This window comes from Sesamum indicum, linkage group LG14 (genome assembly GCF_000512975.1).
Source record: "Sesamum indicum cultivar Zhongzhi No. 13 linkage group LG14, S_indicum_v1.0, whole genome shotgun sequence".
NCBI lineage: Eukaryota > Viridiplantae > Streptophyta > Magnoliopsida > Lamiales > Pedaliaceae > Sesamum > Sesamum indicum.
Window position 1 is genome coordinate 1,498,272 of NC_026158.1, and position 12,063 is coordinate 1,510,334.

General features: G+C 36.1%; 2 protein-coding genes across 2 annotated transcripts; one reads left to right on the forward strand and one right to left on the reverse strand.

Annotated features, from left to right (window-relative positions):
• On the forward strand, window positions 1-6,570 carry LOC105176732 (formin-like protein 5; the record flags this gene model as incomplete). Its single annotated transcript, XM_011099630.2, is given in 7 exon segments — window positions 1-528; window positions 851-1,352; window positions 1,471-2,269; window positions 2,353-2,409; window positions 2,411-2,517; window positions 4,665-4,900; window positions 5,197-6,570. Coding segments are annotated over 7 exon segments (2,826 nt in total). The 3' UTR covers window positions 6,157-6,570.
• Window positions 6,848-8,017, reverse strand: LOC105176733 (probable histone H2A.3). The gene is made up of 2 exons (XM_011099631.2): window positions 7,712-8,017; window positions 6,848-7,343 (listed from the first exon to the last, which is right to left on the reverse strand). Exons 1-2 carry the CDS (start codon window positions 7,898-7,900, stop codon window positions 7,134-7,136), a joined length of 399 nt encoding a protein of 132 aa, XP_011097933.1. The 5' UTR covers window positions 7,901-8,017; the 3' UTR covers window positions 6,848-7,133.

Here is a 12,063-nt window from a genome sequence, read left to right on the forward strand (position 1 = left end):
TTGGATTCACCGAAAAGAGATTCAAGAAATTGTTGATTATCCCATTTCTTGGTTTTTGTCTGCCTCTTTTGCTTGTGCGGTTTCTGGGCATGCGTGATTTGACCTTACTTTCGAGAATTTGTGTAAACAATTCGAGGAGGGCTGTCAAGATTGTTGGTTAAAAGTTGGGGGTTGAGGCATTTGGAAACTGTTCTTGAGGAATATTTGTCGGGTTGATGAAAATATGTGCTGCATGTCTTACCTTTGGACATGTTCGTAAGATTTGGGTAATCAAGAAAATAGAAGGGCTTTGGTGTTTCTCTCTGATTCGTTTTTGGTTTGGTGCTATGAGAGGCATTTTGGTGCCTCATTGGGAAGAAGACGATGATGATGATTCAAGAAAAGAAAATTATAAAAGGAAGTTGCCGTTTTGTGGCTTTTGTTGGGCTGCTTTTGGTTACGGTGGTAGTCGGTGTGGAGAGCGAGTGGGAGGAACGAGAACCCTTACTTGCTTATCTGATTGACTCAGGGGAGATAAATCAGGAGATGGTATATATTAGAGCTCTTACTCCTTTTTGAGTTTGCTTCTTTATGTGCATTGCCTCATGCTTTGCTATACCTATACTTGTCTATGTCATTCACACAAGTGTAAAGGGATCATAGACACTGCAACTTATTATGGAAGAGATGAACAACATTCCATTAAATTTTTTAACTGAAGAGATACTACATTCATTCCATCAAAGAAATTAAGAGTTATAAGTCAGGCATATGATGTTGTAGATTCTTTCTCATACTTCCTCCCCTAAGTTATAAGTTATACCAATATACATGCCTAGAATTCAGAACTTGATGAACTTTCTTCCTGCAGGCCGCATTATTGAGGACTAACTGCAGACATGAGTTATTACATGCCAAGAAAACTCTACAAGATCTTCTTGAATTACGTTCCGTGAAGGAGAGTTCAAGTGATGGGAAGGAATTTTTGAATGGTATGTTTCAAAGAACAAGACTGCATGACACTGTCAATGTGTTGTTCCCTCAAGTTAAGCAAATCCTTCTGGATTGTTTGCGGGAAAAGGATCTTGTACCTCCTACTAATATGGAAGAGAGGGGTGTGGGTACTTGGTGCAGTAGATATTGGGGGTCTTTATTTCCATTGCACTATTCTTCTAGACGGCGTCAATTAGCCCGTAAATCTAGTGAAGAACATTCTGAAGCCCCAATTGTTCTTGTTGTGGTTGTAACTTCTACTGTGACCTTTATTGTTGCTTTTCTCGTCTTCTGTTGCTTTCGTAAATGCAGTGGCTCTGGGCGAAGCAGAAATGATGAGAGTCCTCTTCTAAGTTTGCGTTCAAGCGACTCTTCTATTGGTAAATTATCTTTTGTGCTTTAAGATTATCATATTTCATCTTCTTTTTCCTCCTTTGTTTGCCTTTAAGATTGTGATATTACATCTTCTCATTCTGGCTTACATCTTCAATGTTTTAGCCTCTTCACAGAAGTCTCTCGGTTTGGGAACTTCAATGCATGGAGGAAAGCCTGGTAATGGAACTGGTGGAAACGCATTCAAGCCAACAGTTTCTCTGAGCAATTCAGAAATAGACATTCCACTTGAAACTACTTCTGGCCCTGAAACCGACGTAGTAGAACCTGTATGTAAACTACCTGGATTACCTCAATTAAAACCGCCTCCTGGAAGACAAGCTACTCAAAAGGCTGCTCCTGCTAGGCAAAATACCGTGGCACAAATTACTCCTAAACCTCCTCCTCCCCCTCCCCCTCCTCCTCCGCCTCTCTCTCCCCAACCTCATGTACCACTGCCGCCCCCACCTGGAAGAGCCCCTCCCCCAACTCCTATAGGACTACCACCCCCACCTGGAAGAGCCCCTCCCCCAGCTCCTGCACCACTAGCACCCCCACCTGGAAGAGCCCCTCCCCCACCTGGAAGACCTTCTGGTGGTGGTCCGTCTCCTCCGCCACCTGGAGCACCACCTCCACCTCCACCTCCTGGTGGCAGGGCTGGTCCTCGTCCCCCACCACCTCCAGGTGGTGGCCCGCCTCGACCTCCAGGTGCTGGTCCACCTCGACCTCCAGGTGCTGGTCCTCCACCTCCAGGTGGTGGTCCCCCTCCACCTCGGCCGCCAGGAGGCTTTAGACCCCCTCGTTCTAATTCAGCTGAAGAGTATAGTAGTAATAAAGCTAAGCTAAAGCCTTTCTTTTGGGACAAGGTAATGGCAAACCCTGATAATTCGATGGTTTGGCATGAGATCAAATCCGGTTCATTCCAGTGAGTCTTTCTTTCACCGTCATTCTTGATGTCAAGTATTCATCTTTGAATTCGTCACTGATATGGAATCAATTTATGAACAGATTCAACGAGGAGATGATTGAAAGTCTATTTGGTTATACTGCTGGTGGAAAAAACATGACCTCAATATGTTCAGATAATTGATGGAAAAAAGTCACAGAATCTATCAATTCTGCTCAAAGCATTAAACGTGACTACACAAGAAGTTTGTGAAGCACTTGAAGAAGGTAATCTTGTTTTCTTTATCTTTGTTAGATTGCAATGTAATCAAGTATAAAGTAGATATTTGCAGTTTAGTTGAGTGGCACTTTACTGAAAAGATAGTTTAAAGGTGGCAATTGTTAAAACAACCAAATCATTCTCATTGGAGATTGATAATGATCAAAAAGTGAGTAAATAGCCTAGGGAAATTGGTTGAAATTTGAAATCTCATGCAATGGAGAAAATAAGGTTATTTGTTGTAATCCACATCTAACATGCCTTGGAAGGGCTTTGGTTTTGCTGAAAACTATAAAAAGAAACGAGTATTGAGTCAATGATAGGTTATCTTCCTTTTATGAATGGTGGGTAGCTAAGTTGGAGAAGTGGGCAATCTATATTCTCCATTGTCTTCTTCCATTGTATGCATGTATTGTTTATAGTACTGTCTCCTTTGATATGAAAAACATAGAATATAAAAAATCATGTGTTCACTTGTGCTACAAGTCTTATGAATTTTTCATTTTCAAAATCCAATATTTATCTTTAGTCTTTGATATGATTGATCAGTCTTTGATTGCTTTGTAGTAATGGAAAACATAAACAGTTGAAAATGACTCCTAATAGCACCTTATTTTTGCTTATGTCCACCTTGTTTTTTTATGATACTAGTAAAATACACGCACGTCGGGCGTGGTGTGTAATTTTTAATATTTTAGTATTGATTTTTTTTCGTTCCCCATCTTAAAATAATTTACAAATAAGTACTCAATGAAAGAATTCTAATGAAAATATTGACATCGAAACTTGATCATTAAAATGAGCTCCATTCCAATATTTATACATTTCACTCTTCAAAAAGTCGACGGTGAAGATTAATCTTAATGGTGTAGTGAGAAGCTCTAAAAAAACTCTTCCAAAAATATTTTTAGATACTATAAAAGCTTCTAAAATTATATATAGAATTTTTCAAAAACTTTTCTCAACTTTTATATTTATCTAAAACTTTGCATCACAAACTTCTGTATTTATATAAAATGTTCTAATCTTTTTTTTAACATTCTTAATTTTATACTGCAACCTCTATACCTTCGTAGGAGTCCTTTAATTCAAGTTGTTCGTATACGTACATTTCTCTTAATCTTTTCTAGAAAATTGAGAAAGAGATTTTAAATATTCTACCAGTATAAGAAGTTTAAAATTCAAAAGTACTAAGCAATGTACATAGTGTAAGATAGAAAAATAAAATTAATTTTTAATTAATTTGGGTATAAAATCAATTATTCATGATAGTAAAATGAGATCAATTCTTATTAAAATTTGTATATCCAGATTTTACCTTAATTTATTAAACTCGCTTTGCTTTAGAAAAATTTCGTTTGATGTTTGACATAGTTTTCATAAAACAAAAAACAAGATAATATTATGAAGGATTAGAATACATAAAAGAAGTTTTTCAACTTTGTCCCACAAATCATCATAATTGTGATGATGCAATAAGTGTTGGTCTAACTTTAAGTTATTTTAAAATTTAAATTATAAATTTAATTTAAAAAATCCACCATATATTATGCATATTTATAGAACTAATTTTTAGTGAATTTTATAGTTTTTCTTTTTCGTTTTGATATTTCAAATTATTTAATCTTTTTAAAAGTTTATTGTGCTTTTTCAACTAATAGTTCTATATCTTGAATCTTTTACAATGTTTAAAATTTAATTTAAAAAATTAAGTACTATAAATGCATTGTAGTATATGACCATGCTTCTACAGATGTGTATGAAATATAAACAAACTTTCTAAGTATATACTTGATTTATCATCATATATTCATAATTCATCATGGGAAAAACATCTAAATTATTGATTTATTATGAAATTATATTCAACATAATTATCTTTTGCAGTACTTTTTTAATTAGAACTTTTTTGGTTAGAATTATTAGACCATTTCTTTTCATTATCAACTTGTTTATTTCGCTGAGAAATAATTAATTACATACATGAATTCAGTAATTTGGAATTGAATTTACACAATTCAATGAACTTTTTCAGTAACTTGGTCACAAGATTGTCTAAATTCAATGTTTTGCATTAACATATTATTATTATTATTTCAAGATATTATCAAAATTAAGTTAGAGAATGAGCAGCTAACCATTTGGAGTGAATCAGGTAATGAGCTTCCTCCAGAACTTATCAGGACTTTGTTAAAAATGGCACCTACGGCCGAAGAGGAACTGAAGCTGAGACTCTATAGTGGCGAGTTTTCTCAACTAGGTCCGGCAGAGCGGTTTCTCAAAGTCTTGGTTGAAATCCCATTTGCCTTTAAGAGGCTAGAATCATTGCTTTTCATGTGCACGCTTCAGGAGGAGGCAGCAAACTTGAAAGACTCCTTTGTGGTCTTGGAGGTAAGATATTGCTCCTGCTAATCCTAACTGAGTATGAATTTTAACACATCACTCGTATGTGAACCGTATCGGATGGTCTTTCCGGTGGGAGATAGGTCTCTGTATTGCGTTCAATTTATGCATATCGATGTGCTATCAAATTTTCAGTTGGTTTTGTTTAAGTTAACAACGAGGAGTTCTTGAAGAACTCAGTGCCAGTTATAGCAGGCAGTGAGCTTTCCATCCTTTTGAGGAGTAATCTGTATTCAAATTTAAGCTCCCTCAATTTGATAGTCCAAATTCATGTTCTGTTGCAGGCTGCTTGTGCAGAATTACGAAAGAGCAGGTTGTTTCTCAAGCTTCTTGAGGCAGTTCTTAAAACCGGAAATCGCATGAATGATGGGACATTCCGTGGTGGTGCACAAGCATTTAAGCTTGATACACTTCTAAAGTTATCAGACGTCAAAGGAATAGACGGAAAAACCACGTTGTTGCACTTTGTTGTTCAGGAAATTATCCGTTCAGAAGGCATAAGAGCTGCACGATCATTGAAAGAAATGAGGAGCATGTCCAGCTTCAAGTCTGAAGATCTAATGGAGGATGTTGCGCAAGATTCAGATGAAAACTTGAGGAGCCTTGGTCTTCAGGTGGTCTCAGGTCTGGGTAATGATCTTGAAAATGTCAGAAAAGCTGCACTAGTAGATGCTGATACCGTATCGGGAACTGTTGCCAAGCTCGGTTATTCCCTCTCTAAAGCAGAAGAATTCCTGCACTCAGATATGAACGATATAGCTGAAGACAATGGGTTTCGCCAAACATTAAGCTGTTTTCTGCAGACTGCTTCGTCTGATGTTAAGTGGTTGCTCAGTGAAGAGAAACGGATAACAGGTCTCATGAAGAGCACAGCAGATTACTTCCACGGAAATGCTGGGAAAGACGAGGGTTTGCGATTATTTACCATTGTCCGGGATTTCCTTATAATTTTAGATAAAGTATGTAAAGAAGTGAAGAATGCCCCACCAAAGCCTTCTCGGGGACCGTCAAGCAAAGAGATGTCAGCATCTACACCTAAAGATCCAGGGAAGCCTACTCCAGCATCGGCGCCTGCACCTAAAGATTCCAAGGATCCACGGAAGCCTGCTCCAGCGGGGGGGTCAGTACGTCCAGCAAAGGATAAAAAAGATCCACAGAAGCCTAATCCAGCAGATCATCGACAACTGCTGTTTCCGGCCATCAAGGATAGGAGATTTGATAGTTCAAGTTCGGATGAAGACTGATAGTAGTATAAGCAGATACAGATGTAAGTCAGACTATTTGCAGCAACTCAGCTAACACCACATCCCTGGTTTTATGTCCCACGAATTTTATTCTTTTGGGACTTTGAAAATCTGGGGAGCCCATCAAATATGAACATCTTGGGAACTTGTTCCGGTAGTTGCAGACGTTTAGGTGAAGGCCAAGAAAAGTGGTGCAGTAACCATTCTTTCATTAGACTGCTCCCTGTGATGGTTCCGGCGGGCGCGGCTGACAAAAATTTTACATTGTCTCATGGAGGAAAGTGAGCGCTCCACTGTAATTTTGCAAAGAGTTGGAGCTTCAAGTGACGAAAGTAGTTGAATTCTTTTGGAGTTCCAATTCCCAAGTTTTGTTTGTATCTTTGTCTTCTTGTTTTTCTATTCTTCTTCGCCTTAGATTATTCAGAAAAAGCAATGTGAGTTACTGAAATATGTCACCTCCTTTTACGATGTACAAAATTGATGGAAAATATAGAATTTTCATGACTTCTAATTACATGCCAACTCCTTGCCTACTTTCTCAGTTGTCTTCTCTTGAATTTGCCAATTTATGAGACAAAAAACAAAACCTAGTATAAAACTATATCAATCAAGATAAAGATATTCCTTGCCAAAATTCAAAGACTAAACAATAAGTGTTAATAATAGAAATCTAACAATAGAAGAGGGGAAATTCATCAAACCGGCAACGAAATTTTCATTACTTCAAAATATCATCTCATGAATGTTGCTTTTCATTACTGTAATAAACAGACACATCAATTCCATTCATTCATTTTTATGCACAAATCTAGCACGATTCCTACCACCAACTACTGCTAAAAAAAAACATAAAATCAGAAGAGAAATTAAAGAACAAAAAGACATTGGGAGATGAAGTTCCCAAGGGATCTAACACACCCCATAACCTAACATGTGGTTCAAAAGTCATGTGTATTTCTCTTCTCTTTAACACCAATCTAATCCTCATCAGCAGGCTTTGATGACCCACCAGTCTTCTTAGGAAGCAAGAGGTTGTGAATGTTGGGCATCACTCCACCATTCGCAATCGTCACATCACCAAGAAGCTTGCTCAGTTCCTCGTCGTTCCTCACGGCCAACTGAATGTGCCTCGGCACAATCCTCGTCTTCTTGTTGTCCCTTGCTGCGTTTCCAGCCAATTCTAAGACCTGGTATACCCAAAACAGAGATAAACTTAGATTCATTCAACAGCAAAATTAACTTCTCGATAGAAGTCCCTGCCAAATCTAGAAAGTTGCAGGCCAGGAAACAACATTCAAAAATCACAAAATCTTTTTTTTTTGTGTAAAAAAAAAAAGAAAGAAAAAAAAAAAGGGGAAAGTAAGATTGTTAAATTAGGGAATTAATTAATTCACATCGGACTATTGAAACCGATTGAAACGAAGATTTTCGGGAAAGATTCCAGTAACCAGGCCCAAAAGAATTATGGAAATTGGAAGCCCTAGATTTGATAAATCTAGGAATCAGGGTTCCGCGATAGGAGAGATGAACACATGAATATACAGCAGTAATTTACCTCAGCAGCGAGATATTCAAGAACTGCAGCAAGGTACACCGGAGCACCGGCACCAACACGCTCGGCGTATTTTCCGGCCTTGAGGAACCGGGCAATACGACCCACAGGAAACTGGAGCCCCGCCTTGCTGCTCCTCGACTGGGCTTTCTTCGCCGCCCCGGATCCGAGTGTCTTACCACGACCAGCCATTTCCAATTCACCGAAAACAAAGAAAAACCAGGAACAAAAGGTTTTGGTTTTCGAAGTGTGCGTAGAGAGAGAGGGAGAGAGCGAAGCAAGAACAATTTTTCGAGTGAGAGAAAAGCCAGGCGGTTGAGGAGTTTATATAGTGGTGGGGGAAAGGGAATGGACCAATGGGGTTGAAGTACGCGGATCGTGGGTATGGGCCGTTGATTGTCGAATGATTGAACGGCCAGATTGGCGACGTGAATTATGTCCGCATTCACCTGGCGCCGATAACCGATTGCGGAAAATTTTTTTGATTTGAAATTTTGGGATTACGTTGTGTCGGAGTGGGAAAAGATTTGACGTTTCTGACCCTGAGCTTTTCCCTTGTTCCTCAGTTCTGCCGCTGGTTTCGTCGGCCCTCTTAGTGTCAAATGCGTCAACTTCAAAATTCAAAATTGGTATAAAATTGAGATAAATCCAGTGATAATAAATACTCAATCGCAGTGAATATAGTCAAGATATTGGGTTTAAATGACATATTTGACTGTGAATTTTATAAGGAAACAATAATTCATTACACGTTGGATTTTCTATAAAAATGAGCAATTGTATTATGTAAATAGTGATTATTACAATTTAGTCTATCATCTAACAAAAATCTAAGATGTAATGATAAAGAATTAGGGTAAAGAAGAAAAAAAATCATCGAGGCAAAGAAAATCTTTTTATATTTCATGAATTATGGATGAAATTCAAAGTAGGACACAAAATAGAATGAGAAAAGAATTTTTTTCCGACCAAAGTATTACTTTGTTTGTTCATGTATTCGATTTCACCACAAATAATGATTTATTTTAACGAATAAATATTTATAAAAGATGTCATTTTGCCCCCCCAAATTGTGATACTAGAAGCAATATTAATAACAATGATTTACACAAAAAGATTGCATAGCTTAATATCATCATACTTACGTGCAAAAATAGGACATATTTGTCGAACATAGACTTTCAGTTGATTTGAATTGCCAAAGTCAAGGCAAGGTTGGGATTGTGAAATTCATTCTGGTCTGACGATACTCATAATTGGATGCGACTTTAGAGAAATACGTTCTTGACTCTCTGACCTTCAAACAATCGATTGAGATATCGACGCATCTCATCCAGGAGTTGAAGAAGATTACAAGGGTTTGGAGCGTCCTATTAGAGAAGGCCGGTGGATGAGGAGATCTGCAAAAATACAAGTAAATGCAACAAAAGAAACTGTTGCGACTATGCATTTCATAAGAGAAGAGAGATCAAATACTAGTTATATGATAAATGTTACCTTTAGGTATACGGTTCAAAAGTTGTGGTGTGGAATGTAGTCTGGATCTGGGAACCTTTTATAAGTCCCGTAAGATTGAATGAACGACTTGCTTAACACAATAGGGCCTCAATTGCCAGATCCGTCAATTTGACAAATAAGTTTGTAGGTCGAGCAAGTTCGATCGAAACTGTAGAGGTCGTGTGTTATGTGCGTCGAGTGTAGATTTTGACTTTTGAGCAGGTATTTATAAACTTAACCCGTTGTACAGTTCATTTCACTCTATCGGATGAAGCCACGTGTCTTCATATTTAGGGATCATAATATAGATTTATGCGCCGAATCTAAAACAAAAAAATCTTTTTAAAATTAACCCCATCAAAATATTTGAAACTTACAAATAAATAAAAAAAATCAATGTGCATAATTTGTGCAATTCCATAAGCTTAGATGTTCCATATCAATATAATTTCTATGAACCATATCATATTTGTTACTTCTAAATATTATAGTTTTGTTATTAGGAGCAAACATTACATACATTATTTCATGTAAAGTAAAAAGAAAGTGTAATAATTGTACTGTGTACAGGACAATTTCATTTTGAATCTGAACCACTTATTGTACGTTAATCTTAAAAATTATTGTATTATTTATTTATGAAAAGTAGAATCTATTATATTAATTTTGGATAGAAAAACATGTGCACAAAATATGTAAGAATACATATATATATATATACTTTTACGAAATTTAAGAAGAAAGATACTAATTCTCAGTTGATTTGCACCAGAAATGGATCGGATTTGTAAGAAATTAACTGATACTTTTACGAAATTAACTAATATTAAAAAAATGTGCACAAAATATGTAAGAATACATCGGATTTGGTGCAACTAACCCTCGGAACTTGCTCCACTGGTACATATAAATTGAGGCATGATGTAGTTATTGTAGTAACACAAACTATCACACTCAAACTCTCATTCTCTCTCATTTTTTAAACTATTTTCGGATACTTGTGGCACTCCCTTGACTTTCTTCACTTTCACACTATTTTTAACCGTTATTATCACTTTGATGATAAATTTTCATTTATTACTGACTTAAGCATCAAAGTCATTGATTTGAAGATTTCTCCAAAAATCTTTTAATTTTTATGGTACGGTTAAAATATGTTACACATCAGATTGTATACTTAACAATTAGATTATATAATATTTTGAAAAATCCAAAAATAACACCATATCGTATAATGATTTTCAGAGATGACACGCTCAAATGCGTATTAAAAAAATCAAATTTTAATTCAATATAACCCCGAGTTGTTTTTTTTTTTTTATCATTACATCATATATATGTCTATCTTTTGTTTTCTCCCATTTAAACAACATACCATTTCTATTTTTTAAAAAATTACATACGCATTCTCAAATATCATCAATAATATTTCACAAATTATTCATATTTTTTCACTGTTAGATGTAATTTATATAATTATACAAAATAATATGAATAATTTATATAAATAAATTATAGATCAAGGACGTAAATATAACTATTCCAGTTAGATATAAATGGTATGTTTACTTGTGCTAAGTGGGCCTCCAAGCTGGCGAAAGTTGGTGGGTCTAAGGGGCCTTCATTTGATCCACCCTCATATCAGTCAACGTTATTTTGGGCCGTGATTTGTTTTCAATATGTTTTTAAAGCCCAATCTCTTAACTCGAACCGCCAAGTAAGTGGGCCTTGATCCATCACTTTTCTTTATAATTTGGGTAAGTATCAGTTATCAGTTTTGGTCCCTTGAGTACGCCACTTACCCAAATTTACTCACTCATATTTTCTTCTCATCAAATTTAGTCCTCAAGTTTAAAGATTTCATCAACTTTGATCCTTGATCAAATCTAAGTAAAACATGTTCTTCGGTGACACACAAACACACACACACCACACACACACAAAAAAAAAAGAAAAGAGGCACACAGACAAGAAAATGGAAAAGCCGGAACAAGGAGGGGGCATCTTTTAGCAAAACTTTTCAAATTTTTTGTCGATAAAATTGAAAAAGAAATGCAGTAGTTGATTAGAACATATAAAAATATATTCATTGACATCATGATCTCAATAGAAACTTGCTACACCAAATCATGATTTTCAGAGAGGTTGATTCAGAAACTGGATAATATTAATCACAAAATCATTATTCTAGTACAATTACATATATACACTGGTTGGGCTTTGATACTGAGTTAAGTTCAATGGGCGTTCATGGGTCGTCTTCCTCTCCTTCGGCTCCACATTAAATGTTTACAAAAAACAAATATTTACAACCACCACAAATATTTTAACAACAAATCACATAAATTTCAACATACACTTTGAGATAATATAAATAATCCATTCAATATTTTAGAATAATTTCCTAAAATTCATGTGCAAAACAATATTTGGACGTCAAATACCCACGACGGAAGCAGAAAATTAACACAAGGTAATAAAAAAAAAGGAAAGAACGAATTCTAAAAGAAGAGAAAGCGAGGAAAAGAGGAGAAACAAGGTTGAATTATTATTATTTCTTCATATTTTGTCTTTAAAATGGAGCAAAATTTTGCAATAGATTTTCAAATTCTTGAAAATGTGGTATTATTGTGATCATATACTCTTTCATCCCATCGAAGTACTCATTCATTATGTGGCTTGGGCTGCGCAACAGATTGGCTACAAGGGACAGACTCGAGTTCCTCCATGAGGAGGATTTATGCTCACTTTGCGTCAACACTAAGGAATCGGCCAAACACCTATTCTTTGAGTGCCCGTTCAGCAACTACGTTTGGTCACATATCCGAGTATGGCTTGGGATTAACCAACGTATGTCC

Bases quoted from the DNA above. Each gene is read 5' to 3' on its own strand.
- LOC105176733 (XM_011099631.2), bottom strand. From the start codon at position 7,900: ATGGCTGGTCGTGGTAAGACACTCGGATCCGGGGCGGCGAAGAAAGCC. The intron at 7,344-7,711 runs GTAAATTACTGC...TGGGTATACCAG, and splicing joins TTGAATATCTCGCTGCTGAG to GTCTTAGAATTGGCTGGAAA.